This window comes from Balaenoptera ricei, chromosome 1 (genome assembly GCF_028023285.1).
Source record: "Balaenoptera ricei isolate mBalRic1 chromosome 1, mBalRic1.hap2, whole genome shotgun sequence".
In the NCBI taxonomy this organism is placed as follows: domain Eukaryota; kingdom Metazoa; phylum Chordata; class Mammalia; order Artiodactyla; family Balaenopteridae; genus Balaenoptera; species Balaenoptera ricei.
Window position 1 is genome coordinate 135,987,294 of NC_082639.1, and position 27,119 is coordinate 136,014,412.

The following is a 27,119-nucleotide window of genomic DNA, read 5'->3' on the forward strand; positions in this document are numbered from 1 at the left end:
CCCCTTGCTCGCCATGCTCTGACCATCCAGTTTTCTTTCAGCTCCTCGGGCACATCAGTATCTTTCTCTCCTCAGGGTCTTTGCACATGCTATTTATTGCCTCTGTCAAGAGAGGTGCAACCCTCACAACGTTGCCGTTCTTTCAGGTCTCGGCTTAAATGTCACCATCTTTTCCTGACCTGACTCTTCCTCCGCACTCTCTCTAAGATCACGTTCCTCTGTTTGTTTCTATTTTAACATAATTCATGTTTATTTCTTTTCTTTATGGAATGTTCACAACTCACAGCTATTTTATTTTTCTCCTCACATTTTTTTTTTTGGTCTGTTTCCCCCTCCAGATTATAAACTTCATGAGTGTGTAGGGAATGTGCTGGTTTTTTCCCCCCTCCTTATTGTAGCTCTAGCACCTTCCACAGGGCCTGGCATATAGTAGCTGTTCGAAATATATTTGTTAATTTCATAACCAAATGAATAATAAGATAAATAGAATGGAACTTAGAATGCTAATTTTCCAGTAGTCTTATGTGATCCCAGTAGTTTCCAGTGGTTCTAGCATGATTAGAAGGCAAAAGTCCGTGATTGATACTATGTCATTTTAAGTAAATCATTTGATCTTTCTGTTCCTCAGTTTTCCCATGCATAAGTAAACTATAATCATACCCTATTAATTTGTTAATGGAAACATTACTCATCAAGGCATTTGGAAGTGATGTTGAGTGATCATACTGCTAATTAGGCATGCAAACGGAGTGTGTATGTGTGTGCGTGTGTGTTTCGTGAAAAGTGTACAGCTGGATGTGCTTTCTTCCTGAAAACTGGAGAATTTGTCTATGCAAATTAATGAAAGTTTGTCGATAGAGATGATTACATCATAAAAAGATCTTTTAGCAAATCTTCATTAATTTGTACTTCTTCAATACTGGGGGTAGAAAAGAGACTTGAAAAATCTTTTTTTTTTTTTAAATTAATTAATTAATTAATTTATTTTTGGCTGTGTTGGGTCTTTGTTTCTGTGCGAGGGCTTTCTTTAGTTGTGGCGAGCGGGGGCCACTCCTCATCGCGGTGCGCGGGCCTCTCACTATCGCGGCCTCTCTTGTTGCGGAGCACAGGCTCCACACGCGCAGGCTCAGTAGTTGTGGCTCACGGGCCCAGTTGCTCCGCGGCATGTGGGATCTTCCCAGACCAGGGCTCCAACCCGTGTCCCCTGCATTGGCAGGCAGATTCTCAACCACTGAGCCACCAGGGAAGCCCTGAAAAATCTTAAGAGGGGAGAAAGTGTCCTGAAATTGTGATGGTAGATTTCTGCCTTTTATCTCTGTCTACACTAGCAAGATATACACTATTGTCAGAAGGTTCTAAAGCCAATCTCCATAGGCCTGGAATCAAAAGGGTATATTGCATTTAGTTTCTGGAATTTCTTTTTCTAACAGCTTGAATTTTCACACTTTATAGTACCTTACATATTTACAACATTTTGCAATACATTTTTACATTCATAAACAGGGGAGAAATTATCAATATTTTAGAGGTATGGAACCTGAAATTACATAATTTGCCCTCAGGCCACATAATTAGTAAAAGCCAATGGGATGGGGGTAGGGGAGGGGGATGGAGGTGGGTAAGTGCTCTCAAACTCTATCCTTTTGACTTTTGACCCATAGTTCATTCCACTACCCTAGGCTATCTCTCTCACAAGTGCTAGGTGCTAAACTGACATTTCCTGGTGGCCCTAATACAGACTTGCAAATAAGTCATGAAAATCATTTTATAAATAGAATCACTCAAAAGAAATCTATAATTATGCAAGCATCTAGAATATTAACCTTAGTGATCTCACCAATATTCATATATTAAACCTCTTTTCTTTGGTTCATGACTTACTCCAGTTTCGGAACCCTTGATATGCTTTTTAAGATAATGACTACGCAGTTCTAAAAAGATGCTTCTATTAACTATTTTGCCACCTGATGTTCAAAACTATCTCGATCGCCTAGTGCCCTCTACTGAAAGAGCCATAGTATAACAATTAATTTCTTCTAAGAAGCTGATTATCGTTTGTTCTCAGGATAGCAAAAGGCCTCCAATTTTGTAGTGGCCCTTCAACTAATTCTTCATTTCTAAGTACATTATATTATATACGTGAAGAAATTGTATTGCCAGTACCCAGCTCAGTGACCAATTCAGAGGTCACTCGATAAGTGTTTGGTGAATTAGTTAACATGCGTTTTGGTTTATTCTAGTAGTGGTCATGTGACAGTCAGCAGTGGCATTCTTTTGTAAAGTAATATCATTCTTTTGCAGTGTTAATTGGTCCTCAGTAACTTTCTCTTCCACTCCTATAGTCCTACCTTGAGACTTGACAGCCAGAGTGATTTCTTTTTTTAAAAAAAATTTTTATTTATTTGTTTATTTATTTATGGCTATGTTGGGTCTTCGTTTCTGTGCGAGGGCTTTCTCTAGTTGCGGCAAGTGGGGGCCACTCTTCATCGCGGTGCGCGGGCCTCTCACTATCATGGCCTCTCTTGTTGCGGAGCACAGGCTCCAGATGTGCAGACTCAGTAACTGTGGCTCATGGGCCCAGTTGCTCCGCGGCATGTGGGATCTTCCCAGACCAGGGCTTGAACCCGTGTCCCCTGCATTGGCAGGCAGATTCTCAACCACTGCGCCACCAGGGAAGCCCCAGAGTGATTTCTTATCTTTCCCCATTCCCACCCCCAGCCCCCTGATTGTCAGTTTTGGTTTCATTCAAAATACACTGGAAGTTTATAAGAGCTTGGGCTTTTGAGTAAGATCTGAGTTTAAATCCAGACTGCCACTTCCCTGAATAAGTTACTCATCCTTTAAAAGATTTTCCCATATGTAGAATGGGGAAATAGTCAAATCTAACTCCTAGGATTATTGTGAGGATTCAAATGATGTAATGCAATAAAGTGCTCAGCACAATGCTCATCATTTAGCAACTGCTCAGTTACTGTTAGCTTTTACTATTATTTAATTATTTTTTGTTATATTTTAGCTTAAGCATTAGGTTTATCTTGAATATTGAATTCACTGGCTGAGTGAATGCACTGAAGGACTAGTTGTTGCTATACTTGACAGCATTTGCAGAATGTATTTGTTTAATAAAAATCTCTCTCGAGGGAGGAAACTTCTGAAGAAGATCCCCACATTCTATAATTCTTTTTCATATCTCATGTTATAACAATTTTTAGCCAGAAAGACTTGCCCCAGATTCCTGTCCCTTCAGACCTCTTTATACTCGTCAAACATTTTTTATTAATTCTTCCCCATTCTTTGTGAAGGTGCTAAATAATCTTCATTTACTAAAATATGAGGGTCTAGAGCACAGAGAAGAGGAAACCTGGAAACCATGGAAGAAGATAGGACAAACAAGATTTTGTGTATTTTACTATACTGGTGTAAAGGAGTTGGCCACATTTTAATTTTGTTTTAATAAAAGAAAAATCTTCAGTTTGTTAGGGTTTTTATTTAATTTAAATTTTTGTCACATTAATGCATGTACATAGTCTAAAAAGCCAAATTGTACTATAAGGCTTGTAATGAAGAATGCAATGTCTGGACCCGTCTCTCCCCCAAGACTACCCCCTCGCCCTCCATTTCCCACGAGTCACTGCTTTCAAGTCTTTTAGCTGGCTGTTCTGGTATTTACACTCATATTTCTAAATAACATACCTATACTGCTATTTCTTAATATTTCAGTTTTAAATATTAACTATTTGTTGCTATTTATCACCCCCACATTCATAGACACAAATGTATTTCCCTCTTTTCATCCCCTCATCTGGTCATATTGTTAGATGAATACTCAATATTTGTTATTATGACCTTTATATACACATTATACTCATGGTTGAGTTAATTATGCAGACTCTTATTTTTCCTCCCTGGTACTACTTTTTATTTTTCTTCAGTTAATAGTTGCCTGGTTCCTTTGCTTAGTTTGCTGTACAACTATGACAAATTACTCTCCCAACTTTTAGGAGGAATTGTAAATATCCTTTCATAATATTAAACATATCAGGTAATCTGCTGTTTTCTTTTTCACTTTCTTTCTTTATTTAAAATTTAAGATACTCATCCTGTAATTCTCCAATGTCTTGTTCCAATCTGGATTATGTTACATAGGAGTCATCCAGGTATTTGCTTCATCTTCAAGTTGAGAAATCCTAAAAGCCATGGTGCTGTATTGGATCCCATTTCCTGGATCCTGTGTCTCCCTCTGTACTAGATATATTCCAGTATTCCAGTTGCCTCACTCTCTTCCCTCAACTCCTCTGCTCCCTTTGCCACTCTGCTATGTACAGGCATACGTTGTTTTATTGCACTTTGTAGATAACGCATCTTTTACAAATTAAATGTTTGCAGCAACCCTGCATTGAGCAAGTCTTTCAGTACCATTTTTCCAACAGCATTTGCTCACTTTGTATCTTGATGTTACATTTTGGTAATTCTTGCACTATTTCATACCCTCCTCCAGCAAAAAGATTATTACTCACTGAAGGCTCAGATGATGGTTAGCATTTTTTACCAATAAAGTTTTTTTAAATTAAGGTACATACATTTTTTGTTTGTTTTGTTTTGTTATTGTGTAAGACATAATGCTACTGCTCACTTAATAGACTACAGTATAGTTTAAACATAACATTTATATGCACTGGGAAACCAAAAAATATGTGTGACTTGCTGCGATGTTTGCTTTATTGTGGTGGTCTGGAACCGACTCCTCAATAACTCTCAGATATGCCATTCTCTTTGGCTTTTGATTGGGTTTGGCCAATGGGAGACTCAGCATTCGATGTTAAGAAGAGAAGTGAGGATGGGGTATTTATTCTCCGGGCTTCTTCCCTCTGTCTGAAGCCACAGCTCCTGCCTGGTAGTCCTCTTCAGATAGCATTGTCTCTGGCTTCCAGTAACCACTCTCTCCCCCTGCCCCTTCAAGCCTAGGGCTGTTACTAGGCCCAGAGTGCTGTACTACTCCTTACTGCTTTCCCTAAGCCCTGTCCACACCCTTCTAAACAGTCCCTTTATTAAACTCTCTTCAGTTACCCAGTTTGAGTGTGTCATCTGGTTTGTTCCTTCTTTTTGGTGATAGGATCTCCAGCAGCTTCCTGAGAAAGGGTACGTGGGAAGTAAGTTGTTTAAAAAAAATCTAGTTAGTCCAAAAATATCTTAATTCTATACTTACACATGACCAATAGTTTGGCAGGGATGGATATCTAGGTTAGAAACAATATTCCCTCATGCTGTTCTTGCTTCATTGCTTTCTAGCTTCAACTGTTGCTGTTGAAAAGTGTGAAGATATTCTGGTGTTTAACTCTTTGCATGTGACTTATTTTTTCTCTAACAGCTCTTACAATCGTTCCCTAATCCCAGACCTGAAATTCAACAATGATGTGCCTTGATGTGGGTCTTTTTCATTTGTTGTGCTGGATACTCAATGAGTTTCATTCAGTCCTAAAACTTGTCCTTCAATTATAGGAAATACTCTTGTGTTATTTCTTCAGTGATGTCCTATATGCTTTTTTCTTTTTCATTTCTTTCCAAATTTGGATGTTGTTCAGTTGACCCTTAAATTTTCTTTCTTTCTTTTTTTTCATCACTCATTTTCCTTCAGTTTATGGTTTTGTTTTATTTTCTGGGAGGTTTCCTCAGTTTTATCTTTGAACTCTTCTATTGGGTGCGCCAAAAAGTTCCTTCGGTTTTTAAGTAAAAGACACATTTTTCATTTTCACCAAGGACTTTGTTGAACAGCGTATTCACCCTTTTGTTCCACTACCTTCTGCTACTTTTCAGGCAACTTCATAATTCCGTCTTCCCAAAATTTTTTATCTCTTTGAACCAAGAACTGTTCCAGGTGCCTTTTACAGTCTTCCAGGGAATTGAAATTTTTTCCATTAAGAGAATTTTGTAAAGATCGAAATAAATGGAAATCTGAAGGTGCAATGTTTGGTGAATATGGTGGATGAATCAGAACTTCTCAGCCAAGCTGTAACAGTTTTTGCCTGGTCATCAAAGAAACATGTGGTCTTGCGTTGTCCTGATTGAAGATTATGCGTTTTCTGTTGACTAATTCCAGACACTTTTCATCGAGTGCTGCTTTCAGTTGGCCTAACTGGGAGCAGTACTTGTTGGAATTAATCATTTGGTTTTCTGGAAGGAGCTCTTAATAGAGGACTCCCTTCCAATCCCACCATATACACAACATCACATTCTTTGGATGAAGACTGGCCTTTGGTGTGGTTGGTGGTGGTTCATTTCCCTTGCCCCACGATCTCTTCTGTTCCACATTATTGTACAGTATCCACTTTTCATCACCTGTCACAATTTACTTTAAAAACAGAACGTTTTTGTTACGTTTAAGTAAAGACTCACTTGCGGAAATATGGTCAAGAGGTTTTTTTCCGCTTAACTTACGTGGAACCCAAACATCAAAGTGATTAACATAACCAAGCTAGTGCAAATGATCTTCAACGTTTGATTTGGATATTTTGAGTATGTCAGCTACCTCCCACGTGGTATAAGGTTGATTGTTCTCAATTAATGTCTCAATTTGATCACTGTCAACTTCAACTGGTCTACCTGACTGTGGAGCATCGTCCAGTGAGAAATCTGCAGCACGAAACTCTGCAAACCACTTTTGACACGTTTGATCAGTCACAGCACCTTCTCCATACACTGCACAAATCTTTTTGTGCATTTCAGTTGCGTTTTTACCTTTCTTGAAATAATAAAGCATAATATGCCAAAAATGTTGCTTTTTTTCTCCCATCTTTAATATTAAAATGGCTACACAAAAATTCACCAATGTTCGGGACTTCCCTGGTGGTCCAGTGGGTAAGACTCCACGCTCCCAATGCAAGGGGCTCAGGTTCGATCCCTAGTTGGGGAACTAGATCCCGCATGCATGCTGCAACTAAAAAATATCCTGCATGTCGCAACTAAAGATTCTGTATGCTGCAATGAAGATCCCGTGTGCCACAACTAAGACCCGACACAGCCAAAATAAATAAATAAATAAATAGACAAACAAAACTTTCTTTAAAAAAAATTCACCAATTTTGATTTTTAAAAAATATTTATTTATTTATTTATTTATTTATTTATTTATTTATGTATGTTTTTGGCTGCATGGGGTCTTAGCTGCGGCACGCAGGATCTTTTGTTGTGGCGTGTGGGCTTCTCTCTAGTTGTGGCGCGTGGGCTCCAGAGCACGTGGGCTCTGTAGTTGTGGCCTGCGGGCTTAGTTGCCCCGCGGTATGTGGGATCTTATTTCCCCAACCAGGGTTTGAACCTGGGTCCCCTGCATTGGATGGCGGATTCTTAACCACTGGACCACCAGGGAAGTCCCAGTAAGTTTTTTTTTAATGCAGGCTGACATGACAGCTGTCACAATACAATCTAACAAGATTGTTTGGAATGAAGTTAAAGACGACTAAGCACTACTAGAGCCATCTTACGGAAAAAACCGAACGAACCTTTTGACCAAACTAATACTTAATTTTTATTATAATTATTGTTATATTTTCCATTTCCAAAAGTATTTTGTTGTTTTTGTTCTCTAAGTGTCATCCTTTTCAAAAATAGATTTATCATCTTATTTCATGGATGCTATCTCTTCTTTTTTCTCTTTGAGGATACGTTACATTGTTGTTTTTTTTAATAGGATTTTTTTTCCTGTTACCTGCTTTTCTTCAAGTTCCTTTTGACTATTTCTATTGGTCTCTTCCATGTTAGAGACTATCCTCAAATGTCTGATGATTCTTGATGTTCATTCACATTTAAAGTTAAATCTCCTTCAGGAATTCCAATTACATATATCTTAAGCTGCTTAAAATTGTCTCACAACTGATTTTCTATTCATTTTTCCCCATCTTTTGTTTTGTTTTTAATCTAGACATATACATAGAAAAATTATATTGGGTAGTTTCTATTATTATCCCTACAAATTCACAAAAATTTTCTTCTGCAACGTCTAAACTGCTGTTATTTCCATCCTCATTAGAAGTTCAGTTTGCGCCTTTTTACTATTTTCCATGTTTCTATTTATTATGCAGTCTTTCCTCTACCCTGTAGAACAAATGGAATATAGTTATAACAACTTTTAATATTCTTGTCTAGTAATTATATCACCTGTCTCATTTCTCAGTATGTTTCTATTTATTATTTTTTTTCTACTCATAATGGGTTGTATTTTCCTGCTTTCTTTATTTCTGGTAACTTTTTATTAGATGCTAGACATTGTTGTTTTACCTTGTTAGGTGCTGTATATTTTTGCACTCCTATAATTATTCCTGAGCTTTGTTTTGGACATAGTTAATTAGAAATATTTTGATCCTTTGAAGCTTGCTTTTAACTTCATTAGGTGCGACCAGAGTAACCTTTAATCCAGAGCTAATTTTTATTCCACTGCTGAGGCAATGCCTATGAAGTACAATTTTCCACCTTTTTATTTCACTATTTTCTTCTTCTTTTTTTTTTTTTTCAGCCATGCCATGCGGCATGCAGGATCTTAGTTCCCCAACCAGGGATTGAACCCATGCTCCTGCATTGGAAGCACAGAGTCCTAACCACTGGACCACCAGGGAATTCCCTCCACTATTTTCTATCCTTATAATTTTTCAGTATCCCCAGCTCTGAGTCCCAGGGCTTGTTCCCTCTGCTCTTTTCAGTTGGTTATTTCCCTAGCCTTAAGTAGTTTCTTCATAAACATGCTCTGATCAGTACTTAACTGAAAACTCAAAGGGTGACATTCTGTAGATCTCCAGAACTTTCTACTATGTATCTCTCTCCTCTCCAGTACTGTGCCCAGCATATCATACCTGCCTTGGCTTATCTGGACATCCTGCTCTGTCTCCTCAACTAAGGCATATCACTGGGCTCCACATAAGTTCTCTTTTCCTGTGCTCTGGCCTGAAAATTCTGTCCAGACAGTAAGCGGAGGCAATTGTTTGTTTCCTCTTTCTAAGGAATCACTGTTCTGTATAGCTTGATGGCCAATGTCTAAAAAATGTTGTTTTATATATTTTCTTTAATTGTTTAGCTGTTTTAGGTGGAAAGGTGAATCAGGCTTGGCTGAAATCAGAAGTCCCTTCTAGTCTTTTTTAAAAATAACACACACACACATACATACATACATACACACACATACACACATATGTGTATTTAATAGGCTCTTTATCATATCACTTATACTCTTTTATGTTTTGCTTTTTTCAATAATGGTATATTCTGGTCATCTTCAAATATTTAAAAATATTTTTGAAGAACAAATTCAAAATTAAAAATGTAAAACCCTTAAAATGCCTAATATTGCACATAATTAAATATCAAGTTTTATGTTTGTAAATGCATACTTTTTAATGACTGATAAATTCTTTCTTACTTATTAATTTATTCATATCTTGGTGAATGGAATACCATCTAGGCCCCAAGTAGGTATGGTTAGTGTGTGGCTGGGAATATCTGCTCCAACATATCCGTTTCCCTAGGCCTTAGGTTTCATTCTTACAGAATCCCAAAGAGGTTTTAGTATCTCAGTTTCATTCGCTACATGCCATCATTGAAGCCAGGCCCACTAGCAACCAAGCAAATTGTTAGAGTCATACACAGAGACTCAACAAACATATTAAATCTCCAATCCTAGGTAAGAACACCTATGTTGATAAATTTGGCCAGATCCTATCTTATTTTTTTCTAATTTTTTAATTGAATGAAAGATTCTTTAAATTCTATAGTGCTTTACAATTTTCAAAAGTTTCACACACATGATTTCATATAATCCCTTAATAATCTGTTTTTTCTTTTCCCCTACCCCTATGTTGCCCCTCCCCTCTTCCCTCTCCCCACTGGTAACCCCTAGTTTGTTCTCTTATGTCGGTGATTCTGTTTCTTTTTTCTTTTATTCACTGTTTGTTGTACGTGTTTAGATTCCACGTATAAGTGATATCATACAGTATTTGTCTTTCTCCGTCTGACTTATTTCACTTAGCATAATACCTTCCAAGTCCATCCATGTTGCTGCAAATGGCAATATTTCATTCTTTTTTATGGCTGAGTAGTATCCCATTGTATATATACCACATCTTCTTTATACATTCATATGTAATGGACACTTAGGTTGTTTCCATACAGATCCTTCCTTACTTTTTTCCTTGGACTGACCCCTGTAGAATATACTCTAAACATGCTTCCCAGATTTCTCACAATGCAAGTTGTCCTTTAACTGCTGTGTTTTCTGTGTATATGGTAATTCCTCCTCTTCAGTATATTGTGCAACTTTCCTTCTGAGCTCTACTGGGAACTAGTTATTGTTGTGGGCTTGAAGCCTTGGTGGGATCCTTGATGTGGGTCTTGAGGAGATATATATATATTTTAATTTGGGTATTATCCGCATATAAATTATATTTAAGCCATAAGATTTGATGTGGCCACTTACTCACCAAGAAAGTGAGTTTAGACATGGAAGAAAAGAGGTGGAAGGGCCAAACCCAACATTTAGAGATCAGGTTGAGGAAGATGAACCAACAAAGGAGGAACGGCCAATGAGGTAAAAGGAAAACTGATTCATAAAAGCAAATGAAGAGTATGATTCAGGGAGAAAAGGGAGATCAATGAACTGAGAATTGACCATTAGATTTGGCCACATAAAGCCTATTGTTGATGTTGGCAGGCAGTTTGAGTTGAGTATTGGTGGCAAAACTCTGATTGGAGTAGGTTTAAGAGAATACATGGAAAGAACTTATAAAACAGAGAATACAGTCAACATTTTTGAAGAGTTTTTTTAATAAAAAGAGTGGAGAACTAGAGTGGGGGCTGGAGGAAAGTGACAACTCAAGGGACAACTCCTCTCTCTCTGTTTTAGGATGAGATGTTTTAGAGCATGTTTCTATGCTGTGTGAATGATCCAGTAGAGACAGAAGAGTTAATGTGCAGGAGGGCACGGGGAGAATTACTAGAGTTATGTCCTTGATGAGTTGAGATGAGAAAGAATGGGATCTAGTGCTCAAATGGAGGGGTTGGCTTTAGGAGCACAGATAATTCATTTTTACAAACAGGAAGAAAGGCAGTATCTGGGCACATATATACAGTGGGTAGATGTGATAATAGTAGGAACTTGTGGAAATTCTCTTTTGAATGCTTTTAATTTCTCAGTGCATTAGCAAATAAGGTCAATTTGGAAACAATATTTTTGAAAAATTCACTAAAATCTTACAAAACCTAGTTTTCATTAATTAATTTTATTGAGGTATAATTGACATAAAGTAAAATGTGCAGATCTTATGTGTATAGTTTGATCATTTAAGACAATTGTACACCCTCATGTAATAAACACCCCAGTCAAGACAAAAACAGGACATTTCCATCAACACAGCAAGGTGCCTCCAGCCGCTTTCTATTCAAGTCCCTCATGTCTCTCCCTTCCACCTCCTGCTGCCCAGCAATGCCAGGCAACAACTGTTCTAATTTTTATCAGTATAGATGCATTTTTCATCTTTTAAATCTTCATATAGATGGAATAATAAAGTAGGCAGTGTTTTGTGTCTAGCTTCTTTTCTCAACACAATGTTTTTGAAATCATCTATTATATGTATCAATAGTTCATTATTTGTTATTGCTCAGTAGTATTCCATTGCATGAATATACCACAATGTGTATTTATTCCCCTATTGATGAACATTTGGGTTGTTTCTGGTTTGTGGCTACAATGAATAAGCTGCTATGAACATTCTTGTGCTAATCTTTTTTTTTTTAATAGATCTTTTTCTTAAAAAAATAAATTTATTTATTTATATTTTTGGCTGCATTGGGTCTTCGTTGCTGTGTGCAGGCTTTCTCTAGTTGCAGCGAGAGGGGGTTACTCTTCGTTGTGGTGTGCGGGCTTCTCTTGTTGTGGAGAACAGGCTCTAGGCCATCAGTAGTTGTGGCACGCAGGCTCAGTGGTTGTGGCTCACGGGCTTAGTTGCTCTGTGGCATGTGGGATCTTCGCAGACCAGGGCTTGAACCTGTGTCCCCTGTATTGGCAGGTGGATTCTTAACCACTGTGCCATGAGGAGAGTTCCTTTAATAGATCTTTACTGGAGTATAATTGCTTCACAATACCATGTTACTTTCTGTTGCACAACAAAGTGAATCAGCCATATGCATAGACATGTCCCCATATTCCCTTCCTCTTGAGAGTGCCTCCCGTCCTCCTTATTCCACCCCTCTAGGTCATTGCAGAGCACCGAGCCCATCTCCCTGTGCTATGCTGCTGCTTCCTACCAGCCAACTATTTTACATTCTGTAGTATATATATGTCAATGCTACTCTCACTTTGTGCCAGCTTCGCCCTCCCACCCCATGTCATCAAGTCCATTCTCTATGTTTACCTCTTTATTCCTGCCCTGCAACTAAGTTCATCAGTAACATTTTTTTTTCTTAGATTCCATATATATGTGTTAGCATACGGTATTTGTTTTTCTCTTTCTGACTTACTTCACTCTGTATGACAGACTCTAGGTCCATCCACCTCACTACAGATAACTCAATTTCGTTTCTTTTTATGGCTGAGTAATATTCCATTGTATATATGTGCCACATCTTCTTTATCCATTCATCTGTTGATGGACACTTTGGCTGCTTCCATGTCCTGGCTATTGTAAATAGTGCTGCAATGAATATTGTGGTGCATGACCCTTTTTGAATTATGGTTTTCTCAGGGTGTATGTCCAGTAGTGGGATTGCTGGGTCATATGGTAGTTCTATTTTTAGTTTTTTAAGGAACCTCCATACATTTTCCATAGCGTCTGTATCAATTTACATTCCCACCAACAGTGCAAGAGGGTTCCTTTTTCTCCACACCCTCTCTCCAGCATTTATTGTTTGTAGATTTTCTGATGATGGCCATTCTGACTGGTGTGAGGTGATACCTCATTGTAGTTTTGATTTGCATTTCTCTAATGATTAGTGATGTTGAGCATCCTTTCATGTGTTTGTTGGCAATCTGTATATCATTTCTAATTCTGTTGATTTGAGTCTTCTCCCTTTTTTTCTTGATGAGTCTGGCTAGTGTTTTATCAATTTTGTTTATCATCTCAGAGAACCAGCTTTTTGTTTTATTGATCTTTGCTATCATTTCCTTCATTTCTTTTTCATTTATTTCTGATCTGATCTTTATGATTTCTTTCCTTCTGCTAACTCTGGAATTTTTTTGTTCTTTGTTCTCTAATTGCTTTAGTTGTAAGGTTAGGTTGTTTATTTGAGATTTTTCTTGTTTCTTGAGATAGGATTGTATTGCTGTAAACTTCCCCTTAGAACTGCTTTTGCTGCATCCCATAGATTTTGGGTCATTGTGTTTTCATTGTCATTTGTTTCTAGGTATTTTTTGATTTCCTCTTTGATTTCTTCAGTGATCTCTTGGTTATTTAGTAGCATATTGTTTAGCCTCCATGTATTTGTATTTTTTTACAGTTTTTTTCCTGTAATTGATATCTAGTTTCATAGCATTGTGGTCAGAAAAGTTACTTGATAGGATTTCAATTTTCTTAAATTTACCAAGGCTTGGTCTGTGACCCAAGATATGATCTATCCTGGAGAATGTTCCATGAGCACTTAAGAAGGAAGTGTATTCTGTTGTTTTTGGATGGAATGTCTTATAAATATCAATTGATTTTCTTCTCAGCCATGCCGAAGTTGTGTGTGGAGTCTGTTTTGACACCAGGACCCCCTAAGAGACGTTGATGTTGGGCACCGAAGGTGGCAAGGGATTCGTGGTGAAGGTCCGGGGCTTGTCTTGGTCTTGCTTGGCCGATGAAGTGCAGCAGTTTTTTTCTGACTGCAAAATTCAAAATGGGGCTCAAGTTATTCGTTTCATCTACACCAGAGAAGGCAGACCCAGTGGCGAGGATTTAGTTGAACTTGAATCAGAAGATGAAGTCAAATTGGCCCTGAAAAAAGACAGAGAAACTATGGGACACAGATATGTTGAAGTATTCAAGTCAAACAACGTTGAAATGGATTGGGTGTTGAAGCATACTGGTCCAAATAGTCCTGACACGACCAATGATGGCTTTGTACGGCTTAGAGGACTCCCCTTTGGATGTAGCAAGGAAGAAATTGTTCAGTTCTTCTCAGGGTTGGAAATTGTGCCAAATGGGATAACATTGCTGGTGGACTTCCAGGGCAGCAGTATGGGGGAAGCCTTCGTGCAGTTTGCTTCACAGGAAATAGCTGAAAAGGCTGTAAAGAAACACAAGGAAAGAATAGGGCACAGGTATATTGAAATCTTTAAGAGAAGTTGAGCTGAGGTTAGAACTCACTATGATCCACCACGAAAACTTATGGCCATACAGTGGCCAGGTCCCTATGACAGACCTGGGGCTGGTAGAGGGTATAACAGCGTTGGAAGAGGAGCTGGCTTTGAAAGGATGAGGCGTAGTGCTTATGGTGGAGGTTATGGAGGCTATGATGATTATAATGTCTATAATGATGGCTATGGATTTGGGTCAGATAGATTTGGAAGAGACCTCAATTATTGTTTTTCAGGAATGTCAGATCACAGATATGGGGGTGGTGGCTCTACTTTCCAGAACACAACAGGACACTGTGTACACGTGTGGGGATTACCTTACAGAACTACTGAGAATGACATTTTTGGTGTCTTCCTGCAGTGGCTAAGGTTGGTTCAGTGGGTTGTGTAGGCTTCCTGGTGGAGGGGACTAGTGCCTGTGTTCTGGTGGATGAGGCTGGATCTTGTCTTTCTGGTGGGCAAGACCACGTCCAGTGGTGTGTTTTGGGGTGTCTGTGAACTTATTATGATTTTAGGCAGCCTCTCTGCTAATGGGTGGGATTGTGTTCCAGTCTTGATAGTTATTTGGCATGGGGATTCCAGCACTGGAGCTTGCTAGTCGTGGAGGGGAGCTGGGTCTTAGCACTGAGATGGAGACCTCAGGGAGAGCTCTTGCCAATTGATATTACATGGGGCCAGGAGTTCTCTGGTGGTCCAATGTCCTGAACTCGGCTCTCCCACCTTAGAGGCTCAGGCCTGACAACTGGCTGGAGCACCAAGACCCTGTCATTCACATGGTGAATGTCAAGACCATTAATCTTCTCCCTGCCAACACCTCCAGAATGTCAGCAGCCAGAGTTTGATGCTCCAGTCAGGAGATTGAATGGGTCATCTCACCATTGCTGCCTCTCCAACAGGCTCAAGGATTCTCCTCTAAACACTTTGAAGAAGCAGTGCTGTAGTCCAGTGGGTTGGCAGGGGGGCAGTGGAGTTCCCCCCAATAGATCCTGAGAGAACTGCAGTAATTTTCACCTGTTCCTCATCCTCCACCAGTGCTATGGTGCTGCCATAATACTTCCATACAAAGGCCCTGCGTTTCTCTTTTTGAATTATGGTTTTCTCTGGGTATATGCCCAGTAGTGGGATTGCTGGGTCATATGGTAGTTCTATTTTTAGTTTTTTAAGGAACCTCCATACTGTTTTCCATAGTGGTTGTATCAATTTACATTCCCATCAACAGTGTAGGAGGGCTCCCTTTTCAACACACCCTTTCCAGCATTTATTGTTTCTAGCTTTTTTGATAATGGCCATTCTGACTTGCGTGAGGTGATACCTCATTGTAGTTTTGATTTGCATTTCTCTAATAATTAGTGATGTTGAGCATCTTTTTATGTGCCTCTTGGCCATCTGCATGCCTTCCTTCGTGAAATGCCTATTTAGATCTTCTGTGCATTTTTACCTGGATTGTTTGTTTTTTTGATGTTGAGCTCCATGAGCTGTTTGTATATTTTGGAGATTAATCCTTTGTTTGTTGTTTCATTTGCAAATATATCCTCCCATTCTGAGGGTTATCTTTTCATCTTGTTTATGGTTTCCTTTGCTGTGCAAAAGCTTTTAAGTTTCATTAAGGCCCATTTGTTTATTATTGTTTTTATTTCTGTTACTCTAGGAGGTGGGTCAAAAAATATCTTGCTGTAGCTTATGTCAAAGAGTGTTTTTTCTATGTTTTCCTCTAAAAGTTTTATAGTGTCTGGTCTTACATTTAAGTCTTTAATCCATTTGGAGTTTATTTTTGTGTATGGTGTTAGGTAGTGTTCTAATTTCATTCTTTTACATGTAGCTGTTCAGTTTTCCCAGCATCACTTATTGAAGAGGCTGTCTTTTCTCCATTGTATGTTCTTGCCTCCTTTGTCGTAAATTAGGTGCCCATATGTGCGTGGGTTTATCTCTGGGCATTCTATCCTGTACGATTGATCTATATTTCTGTTTTTGTGCCAGTACCATACTGTCTTGATTACTGTAGCTTTGTGGTATAGTTTGAAGTCAGGGAGCCTGATTTCTCCAACTTCGTTTTTCTTTCTCAAGATTGCTTTGACTATTCGGGGTCTTTTGTGTTTCCATACGAATTGTAAGATTTTTTTGTCCTAAATCTGTGAAAAATGCCATTGGTAGTTTGATAGGGATTGCACTGAATCTGTAGATTGCTTTGGGTAGTACAATTATTTTCACAAAATTGATTCTTCCAATCCAAGAACATGGTATATTTCTCCATCTGTTTATGTCATCTTTTATTTCTTTTTTAAAAAATAAATTTATTTATTTATTTATTTTTGGCTGTGTTGGGTCTTCGTTGCTGCATGTGGGCTTTCTCTAGTTGCGGCGAGCAGGGGCTACTCTTTGTTGCGGTGTGTGGGCTTCTCATTGCGGTGGCTTCTCTTGTTGTGAGGCACAGGCTGCAGACACATGGGCTTCAGTAGTTGCGGTGCGCGGGCTCAGTAGCTTTGGCTTGTGGGTTCCAGATCTCAGGCTCAGTAGTTGTGGCGCACGGACTTAGTTGCTCCATGACATGTGGGATCTTCCCAGACCAGGGCTTGCACCCATGTCCCCTGCATTGACAGGCAGAGTCTTAACCACTGTGCCACCAGAGAAGTCCTCTTTGATTTCTTTCATAAGTGTTTTATAGTTTTCTGAGTACAAGTCTTTCACCTCCTTAGGTAGGTTTATTCCTAGGTATTTCATTCTTTTTGTTGCAGTGGTAAATGGGAGTGTTTCCTTAATTTCTTTTTCTGAGTTTTCATTGTTTGTGCGTAGGAATGCCAGAGATTTCGGTGCATTAATTTTGTATCCTGCAACCTTGCCAAATTCATTGATTAGTTGTAGTTGTTTTTTGGTGGCATCTTTAGGAATTTCTGTGTACAGTATCATGTCGTCAGCAAAGAGTGACAGCTTTACGTCTTCTTTTTCTATTTGTATTCCTTTTATTTCTTTTTCTTCTCTGATTGCTGTGGCTAGGACCTCCAAAACTATGTTGAATAAGAGTGGCAAGAGTGGGGACTTCCCTGGTGGCACAGTGGTTAAGAATCCTCCTGCCAATGCAGGGGACATGGGTTCAAACCCTGGTCTGGGAAGATCCCACATGCCAGGGAACAACTAAGCCCTTGTGCCACAACTACTGAGCCTGTGCTCTTGAGCCACAACTACTGAGCCCACATGCCACAACTACCAAAGCCCATGCCCCTAGACCCTGTGCTCTGCAACAAGATAAGCCACCGCAATGAGAAGCCTGTGCACCGCAACAAACAGTAGCCCCTGCTGGCCGCAACTAGAGAAAGCCTGCATGCAGCAACAAAGACCTAGTGCAGCCAAAAATGAAAATAAGTAAATAAATTTACTAAAAAAAAAAAAAAAGTGTGGCGAGAGTGGACATCCTTGTCTTGTTCCTGATCCTAGTGGAAATGCTTTCAGTTTTTCACCACTGAGTGTGATGCTTGCTGTGGGTTTGTCATATATGGCCTTTATTATGTTGAGGAGGTTCCCTCTATGCCCATTTTCGGGAGAATTTTTATCAAAAAGCAGTGTTGAGTTTTGGCAAAACTTTTTCTGCATGTATTGAGATGATCATATGGTTTTTATTCCTTAATTTGTTGATGTGGTGTATCACATTGATTGATCTGCGTATACTGAAGAATCCTTGCATCCCTGGGATAAATTCCACTTGATCATGGTGTATGATCCTTTTAATGTGCTGTTGGATTCTGTTGCTAGTATTTTGTTCACGATTTTTGCATCTATGTTCATCAGTGATATTGGTCTACAATTTTCTTTTTTTGTGATATCTTTTTCTGGTTTTGGTATCAGGGTGATGGTGGCTTCATAGAATGAATTTGGGAGTGTTTCTCCCTCTGAAATTTTTTGGAAGAGTTTGAGAAGGATGGATGTTAGGTCTTCTCTAAATGTTTGATAGAATTCACCTGTGAAGCCATCTGGTCCTGGACTTTTGTTGGTTGGAAAATTTTTAATTATGGTTTCAATTTCATTACTTGTGATATGTCTGTTTATATTTTCTAATTCTTCCTGGTTCAGTATTGGAAAATTGTACCTTTCCAAGAATTCGTTCATTTCTTCGTGATTGTCCATTTTATTGGCATATAGGTGTTTGTAGTAGTCTCTTATAATCCTTTGTATTTCTACAGTGTAACTTGTGGTTTCTCCTTTTTCATTTCTAATTGTATTGATTTGCGTCCTCTCCTTTTTTTTTCTTGATGAGTCTGGCTAAGGGTTTATCAATTTTGTTTATCTTCTCAAAGAACCAGCTTTTAGTTTTATTGAGTTTTGCTACTGTTTTCTTAGTTTCTATTTCATTTATTTCTGCTCTGATCTTTATGGTTTCTTTCCTTCTACTGACTTTGGATTTTCTTTGTTATTCTTTCTCTAGTTGTTTTAAGTGTGGTATTAGATTGTTTATTTTAGATTTTTTTTGTTTCTTGAGGTGAGATGGAATTGCTATAGACTTCCCTCTTAGAACTGCTTTTGCTGTGTCCCATAAGTTTTGGGTCATCTTGTTTTCGTTGTCATTTGTTTCTATGTATTTTTCTTTGATTTCTTCAGTGATCTCTTGGTTATTTATTAGCGCACTTTTTAGCTTCCATGTATTTGTGTTTTTTATAGTTTTTTTTCTGTAATTGATTTCCAATCTCATAGTGTTGTGGTCAGAAAAGATGCTTGATGCAATTTCAATTTTCTCAAATTTTCCAAGGTTTGATTTGTGACCCAAGATATGATCTATCCTGGAGAATGTTCCATGTGCACTTGAGAAGAAAGTGTATTCTGCCACTTTTGGGTGGAATATTCTACAAATGTCAATTAGATTTATCTGGTCTATTGTGTCATTTAAAGCTTGTGTTTCCTTATTTATTTTCTGTTTGGATGATCTGTCCATTGGTGTAAGTGGAGTGTTAAAGTCCCCTACTATTATTGTGTTCCTGTCGATTTCTCCTTTCCTGGTTGTTAGCATTTGCCTTATGTATTGAGGTGCTCCTATGCTGGGTGCGTAAACATTTATAACTGTTATATCTTCTTCTTGGATTAATCCTTTGATCATTATGTAGTGTCCCTCCTTATCTCTTTTTTTTTTATGATTTTTATTTTATTTATTTATTTATTTATTTATGGCTGTGTTGGGTCTTCGTTTCTGTGCGAGGGCTTTCTCTAGTTGCGGCAAGTGGGGGCCACTCCTCATCGCGGTGCGCGGGCCTCTCACTATCGCGGCCTCTCTTGTTGCGGAGCACAGGCTCCAGACGCGCAGGCTCAGTGATTGTGGCTCACGGGCCTAGTTGCTCCGCGGCATGTGGGATCTTCCCAGACCAGGGCTCGAACCCGTGTCCCCTCCATTGGCAGGCAGATTCTCAACCCCTGCGCCACCAGGGAAGCCCCCTCCTTATCTCTTGTAACAGTCTTTATTTTAAAGTCTATTTTATCTGATACGAGTATTGCTACCCCAGCTTTCTTTTGATTTCCATTTGCATGGAATATCTTTTTCCATCCCTTCACTTTCAGTCTGTATGTGTCCCTAGGTCTGAAGTGGGTCTCTTGTAGACAGCATATATACGAGTCTTGTTTTTATGTCCATTCAGCCAGTCTGTGTCTTTTGGTTGGGGCATTTAATTGATTTCCATTCATGGTTATTATCAATATGTATGTTCCTGCTACCATTTTCTTAATCGTTCTGGATTTGTTTTTGTGGGTCTTTTTCTTCCCTTGTGTTTCCCACTTAGAGAAGTTTCTTTAGCATTTGTTGTAAAGCTGGTTTGGTGGTGCTGAATTCTCTTAGCTTTTGCTTGTCTGAAAAGCTTTTGATTTCTCCATCGAATCTGAATGAGATCCTTGCTGGGTAGAGGAATCTTGGTTGTAGGTTTTTCCCTTTCATCACTTTAAGTATATCCTGCCACTCCTTTCTGGTCTGCAGCGTTTCCGCTGAGAAATCAGCTGATAATCTTATGGGCATTCCTTTGTATGTTATTTTTTGTTTTTCCTTTGCTGCTTTTAATATTTTTTCTTTGAATTTAATTTTTGTTAGTTTGATTAATATATGTCTTGGTGTGTTTTTCCTAGGGTTTATCCTGTATGGGACTCTCTGTGCTTCCTGGATTTGGGTGACTATTTCCTTTCCCATGTGAGGGAAGTTTTCAACTATAGTCTCTTCAAATATTTTCTCAGACCCTTTCATTTTCCTCTTCTTCTCTAGGACCCCTATAATTTGAATGTTGGTGCATTTAGTGTTGTACCAGAGGTCTCTGAGATTGTCTTCAATTCTTTTCATTATTTTCTCTTTATTCTGCTCTTTGGCAGTTATTTACACCATTTTGTCTTCCAGTTCACTTATTCGTTCTTCTGCCTCAGTTATTCTGTTATAGATTCCTTCTAGTGTATTTTTCATTTCAGTTATTGTGTTTTTCATCTCTGTTTGTTTGTTTCTTCATTCTTCTAGATCTTGTTAAACATTTCTTGTATTTTCTCAATTCGTGCCTCCATTCTATTTCCGAGATTCTGGATCATCTTTACTATCATTACTCTGAATTCTTTTTCAGGTAGATTGCCTATTTCCTTTTCATTTATTTGGTCTTGTAGGTTTTTACCTTGCTCCTCATCTGTGACATATTTTTTTGCTGTCCCTTTTTTTTTGAGTGGGATTGTTTTCCTGTTTTACTGGTTGTTTGGCCTGAGGCTTCCAACACTGGAGTTTGTAGGCTATTGTGTAGAGCTGGGTCTTGGTGCTGAGAAGAAGAACTCTGTGAGACCTCAGTCCGATGAATATTTCCTGGGGTCTGAGGTTCTCTGTTAATCCAGTGGTTCAGACTCAGAGCTCCCACCACAGGAGTTTCCGCTTGACCCCGGGCTTGTGAACCAAGATACCACAAGCCGCATGGGGTGGCAAAAAGAAAAAAGAAGAGAGAGAAGAATAACAAAATAAAAAATAAAATTAGACCAGGAAACTAACAGATATGTTAGAAAGAATGTAAAAATAAAAATATAGATGAATCAACAACCGGAAGGTACATCAGTACCACAATAGTAAAAAAATTTGAAGAGGGAAAAGAAAATAAAGAAAGAGAGGGAGGGAAGGCTTTGGCTGTGGAGAGTGGGGCCTAAGCAAGGGTGAGGTTTGGGCAGTGGGTGGGGCCTATGCTTAGGACCCACAGGGCTGGAAAAGGCCCTGGGGGCTGTGGCGTGTGGGCCTTAGGCTCAAGGAACAGAAGGGACCCAGGTGTGCCCCCACCCCTGGTCTCAGAGGGCAGGGCACCTCACCTGGGAGCTCAGCAGGCTCCCTGGGCCTGAGTGGGTGGAGCAATTGCCCTCTGCTCCTCTCCCTCTCCTCCTGGAGGACCCCTCCCACCTGCCTCTCCTGATGTCTGCTAATCTTTTTGACAACTGCTTTTTAACTCAAAAATCTATACATTGGGACAGATCTTTTCCCCTGAGAGGCAGATTCATATACCCAGTTGCCTACTTGAATGATTTCTAGGTTCCTCAAATCAAAATGTCCCCAACTGAACTATCTCCCTAACCTGATCCTTCTCTAATATCTCCCCTCTCAGCAGCAGCATGACTATCCAGCCAATAGCCCCTGCTAGAAACTACTAGTTAGTCTTAACTCCTCCTCTCCCTTTTCTGCAGTGTCTAATCATTCATCATGTCCTATTTTTTAAAAATTATTTATTTATTTATGGCTGCGTTGCGGGGGCTACTCTTCGTTGCGTTGCACTGGCTTCTCATTGCAGTGGCTTCTCTTGTTGCAGAGCATGGGCTCTAGGTGCACAGGCTTCAGTAGTTGTGGCACGTGGGCTCAGTAGTTGTGGCTCGTGGTCTCTCAAGAGCAGGCTCAGTAGTTGTGGCGCATGGGCTTAGTTGCTCCACGGCATGTGGGATCTTCCTGAACCAGGGCTCGAACCCGTGTCCCCTGCATTGGCAGGTGGATTTTTAACCACTGCACCACCAGGGAAGTCCCACCATATCCTATTGATTGTCTCCTAAATGTCTTTTTTTTAAAAATATCTTTTGAATCTACCCACGTACCTACGCTACAGTACAATCCATTATCTACATACAAGACATTTTTTCCTGAATTTTTTCAAATCAGATTTTCTCAAATCTGATCATCTATTTCCTGTTAAACTTTTGTATAATATTTTGACTTACCTTTAGGATAAAAGCCAGCCCCCTTAGCATGGTTTACAGTCATTAACCAGGCCCAGACTATCTTTCTAGCCTGGTCTCCAAGTTTCAGCTACAGTGAACTTTTTTTTTCTTTTTAGGTCACGCTGCACGGCTTGTGGGATCTTAGTTCCCTGACCAGGGATTGAACCCATGGCCTTGGCAGTGAAAGCACAGTGTCTTAACCACTGGACCGCCAGGGAATTCCCAAACATATTTCTATTCCTCAAATGTCCTGTATTGCTTCTGAGGCTTATAAGAGCTCTTCAGTTTGTCTAGAACACTCTCTCCCCTCCTTTTGTTTGCCTGGCTAATTCTTAGCAATCTTTTAGGTCTCAGTTAAGAATTTCATTTCTGGTTTATCCTCTTTGACCCCTAAAATAGGCTAGTTCCCTCTACTATATGCTTCATAGCACACATTGATGATTATAATTACTTGTTGAATTTTCTTTATTTCCCACTAACTCCTGGACAACAGTTTTGTTCACTGTTGCATTTCCAATGCTTATCACATAGTAATGGCTCAATAAATACTTGTTAAATGAATGAATGAATGAATGATGTTTAATGGGCTTTAATGTCCACTGCCCATATTTTATAGCACAACTTCCTCATTTGGAACTCTTATTTTGATTTCTTTCTTAATTAGTTGAATATATACTTAAGATTTCCTTAAAGAAGCGAATATGAATGGTATTCTTATTCTGAAGTCTCTCATTTTTCTCTTGCCATTACACATGAACACATTGGCCCACACTTGGTTCATACTTACACAATAGCTTGGATTTCAAATTGTATCCCTGCAAATTTGTTACAAAGTCTGTTACAGTGGAAGCTCTAAATGAGGACTACCAGATTTTTGGTCATTTATAAGTAATCTGTTTTAGTCTGCCTAATGCCTATAAAATCCTTGTTATCTAATTTTTTTCCCAAGGTATGTCTAGATGTGAGTCTTTTCCCATTAATTTCATTAATTTATTTTTAAGTCTTCTGTTAGGTCTGGACATTTTTATTCAATTTGTCTTTGATTTACTATTACTTCTGTCCAAATTCTTTTGGGTTACTCTTCAGACATACTCATAATTCTCAGTTTGGGTTTTATCTCATCTTCTCTTCCTTTGTCCTTCTGAAAATGTTTTGGACAGGCCATAACTTCTTGCTTTCTTATTGAGGATGTCAAACAGTTTTCTAAATGAAAATCACTTTCAGAGATAAGTAAGACTCCGAATCTTTTGGACTATGTTCATTTTCCTTTTTCTATATTATTTTTTATATCTCTCTTGGGTGAGAAAAGGGCTTAGGTATCTGATATGGACCAGGGTTCCCAGGATTTGAGGCAAGTTGTATGCCAGTAGGCAGGGCTGGCCACTAGCTGTGGGTAGGGAGCAAAAGGTAACCCAAGTCTAAGAGCTTTGCAGTCTTGGGAAGCAGACAAATAATCTGAAACATGAAATCTGTGGGGTAAGGTGAACCAAGAACTGGATCTTTTTCAAGGATTGTCAGGCAAGATTGACCTTAGTTAGTAGGTGCTGGAGACAAAGCCAGGAATGCTAACCTGAGGACATAAAACACATGAACATGTGATAGCTTTTCATAGTGCTAGATTTGGTGGAAATTATTAAGACCTTAAGTCAGTTTGGACAGTTTTCTCCGCTCTTTATTTTCTCATCTACAGGCAGTATACTCTTCATATGCCCAGGAGGAAGTATGAATTTTCTTTGGCTCTACTCTTAGATCTTTAGCTAGAGGCCAGATTAGTATGCCCACGTCCAGGGTAGCCCCTGTGTTTCTTCTTACCTTGCTCTGCTATACTTCGATGGGACATTGTGGTCCAAATGTTACTGCCTGAGGGATAGGAACTAACTGATTCTCTGACAAAACAAACCAATGGAATTCATGATCTGCTATCAGCTCAGAAAACACTGTGACCAGCACTCTGTCTGTAGACTTTGTTCATAGGGACAAATCTGCCAGGCCACAATGGACCACTACCTGCTTCTCCATTCCCACTCCATCCTTTCCCAATGAACTTTGGAAGTCGCAGTCTTCAGAAATACACAGAAGGATGCTAGCCTCTAACAGTACTATAACCAAAAAGCATGATTTGGGATTTTGTAGGCAAAAGAGGGCTGACTGCTCAGTTTGCAGCTCTGTATGGATCCTGGCTTTCTGAGTCACCAAGCCAACAACGGGGGAAGGATGCTCAGACATCCTACCTTTTTTCAGAGGGTTGGATCTGCTCTGAATCATGAAGCAGACTATGGGTGGGCCACCGAATGTTTTTCTGAATTCAACTCCATGGGCCTCATAAATCAGGATAATTCCTCCTGGCAATCAGCAACCTGTCAGTCTTCATGTTCTGCACTGGTATACATTTTATCATTTTTCTTTGTCTTTTAATGTAGGCAGCAGTTGGGAGAGGCTGAGTCAGGGGCTGCCAAATAACACTTAAAACGAGAAATGTCTCATTGATTTTTATTACAATTGCATCAGTCTGTTCTCATTCCATCGAGCCTCTGATTGCGGGATTTCCCAGGGCACAGTCTTTGGCTGGCTGTTCAGTCTTGCATTCTCCTTCAGAGGATTAATCCTCTCTTACACCTTTACATCTGATACCGATGACTTTCAAACTGCTGCCTCTAGTCCTGTCTTCTTACCTAAATTGTGATTCTTTATTTTCTAATGAAAAGACATTTCTACTTGTCCACTTCACAAAATTCTTATGTCCCTGAAGGATGTACTTCTACCCTAATTATTAAAACTGCTAAACTAGCAGAACCCAAAGTCATGGCGACAGGAAAGAAACACTTTGTGAAAGGGTCATTGGTTAAACTGTGGGTGGCATAACCACCATTTCTACTATTTTGGTTCCTGGAGAGGAGAAAGGACATTATACACACACACACACACACACATACACACACACACACTGTGTGTGTGTGTGTGTGTGTGTGTGTGTGTGTATATATATATATATTTTTTTTTTTTTTTTTTTTTTTTTGGCCACACTGTGCGGCTTGTGGGATCTTAGTTCCCCAACCAGGGTTCAAATCCAAGCCCTTGGCAGTGAAAACATGGCGTCCTAACCATTGGACTACCAGGGGATTCCCAGGGCATCATATATTAATCAAAGGTTTAGAGAATTTATTTCATCCTGCAGGACCGCACCATCTTCACATCTCAATATAGCATGATGCCCCAGTTGGCAATGTAACTGAGTTTTTAATAGCCATGTCACTGTTCTATAAGATCAGTACCAACTGCTTCTGAGTGATGGGATGCAAGATAAGACCTGTAAATCCAATGGATATCATACTGTTGACTTACAGAGCTCTTTTGTCTGCAGCAGTGTTATATGGAAAATTCATATCATATAAAATGTTTTCAGTTGCACGGAGCAGACTATCCACTAAGTTATAGTTCTTGAAGTTTTTCTCACAGGGAGGTACTTCTTTCACACTGCTCTTCAGGGTTCACCTAAATGGGGCTGAATGTCACAGATGTCCTTTTAGGGCAAGAGCTACCATATTGTACAGAGCTTTCTATAAACTTTGTTAGATTTTTTTTTTTCCCCCTGTGCAGGCAAGTGATTAGAAGCAAATAACCATGAGGCCACAGAAGTGGGATGTGGGAGGTATGGCAGTGAAGTCAGAAACATCATGCTGGGAGTGTGAACCACCTATTCATATAACTTCCTTGTGACTTTGGGACCTGCTTGGATATAGTTCTGTTTACATTGTTTCCACTTGATGATGGTGTGCTGATGCTTGACTTTACGTCTAGTTAGATAATAGTAAGTTTATGATGAATACAGGTATCTCATGGGCATGCATTCAGTATCCACCAGGGATCAATATCTACTAAGGCTCAGTATAGCAAGCCATAGGCTGTTTCTTTAAAAAGTGACATATATATGTATATACATATATATTTTTATTATATTTTGTACAATATATTATATCTTATATAATATATTATATAATTTTTAATAAGAGAGCATAGATTTATTTTGCTTTAAAGTCCTGGTATGATTCTCCTAACAAACTTTGGCACATTCTCTATATAACATAATCAAATGCACTTTGAGCACCACTGGCACAGAACTACTTGCACTTTAGCGTCAATAAGTTAGGATATTTCCTCTAAAATGAACATCAGGTTGCTACTCTACCTACCACTAAGAAAGAGACACAATGCTTGGTGAGCCCCCTCGGATTTTAGAGGCAACATATGCCACGTGAGTATGCTGCTCTGACCCATTTTCAGGTTAACGCAAAAGGTTCTCAGCTTTGAGAGGGCTTCAAAGCAAGAGAAGTTTCTCTAGCTGATCAAGGCAGGTCTGGGAGCTGTATGGAGATGATGAAAAGTTCTCATAGGGGAATCAAAATGGAGGCATCCTATATTTTGGGAGAAAAACTACACTTTTTTTGGCAAGTAGCTACTCTATTTTTGATAAGCAACTCTTGTTTTGATACCAGTCTCTTATAGAGACTGAATATCTGACCATAAGATACCAGGGGGCCATGAATTCTGAGGAGCCCTCCATAAACCAAGCCATAAAGTCTGATGTTCCCAGCAGCATTCCATCATCAAGAGAAAATGGTTTATGTATGGCCATGAA

The 27,119-nt window shown here is 39.2% G+C and overlaps 2 protein-coding genes across 3 annotated transcripts in view; both read left to right on the top strand.

Annotated features, from left to right (window-relative positions):
- RABGAP1L (RAB GTPase activating protein 1 like) overlaps positions 1 to 27,119 on the top strand; it is a 783,585-nt gene that overhangs the window by 46,281 nt on the left and 710,185 nt on the right. The window lies entirely within an intron of this gene.
- On the top strand, positions 13,740 to 24,943 carry LOC132347299 (heterogeneous nuclear ribonucleoprotein H-like). The gene is given in 2 exon segments (XM_059893718.1): positions 13,740 to 14,677; positions 24,904 to 24,943. Coding segments are annotated over 2 exon segments (978 nt in total).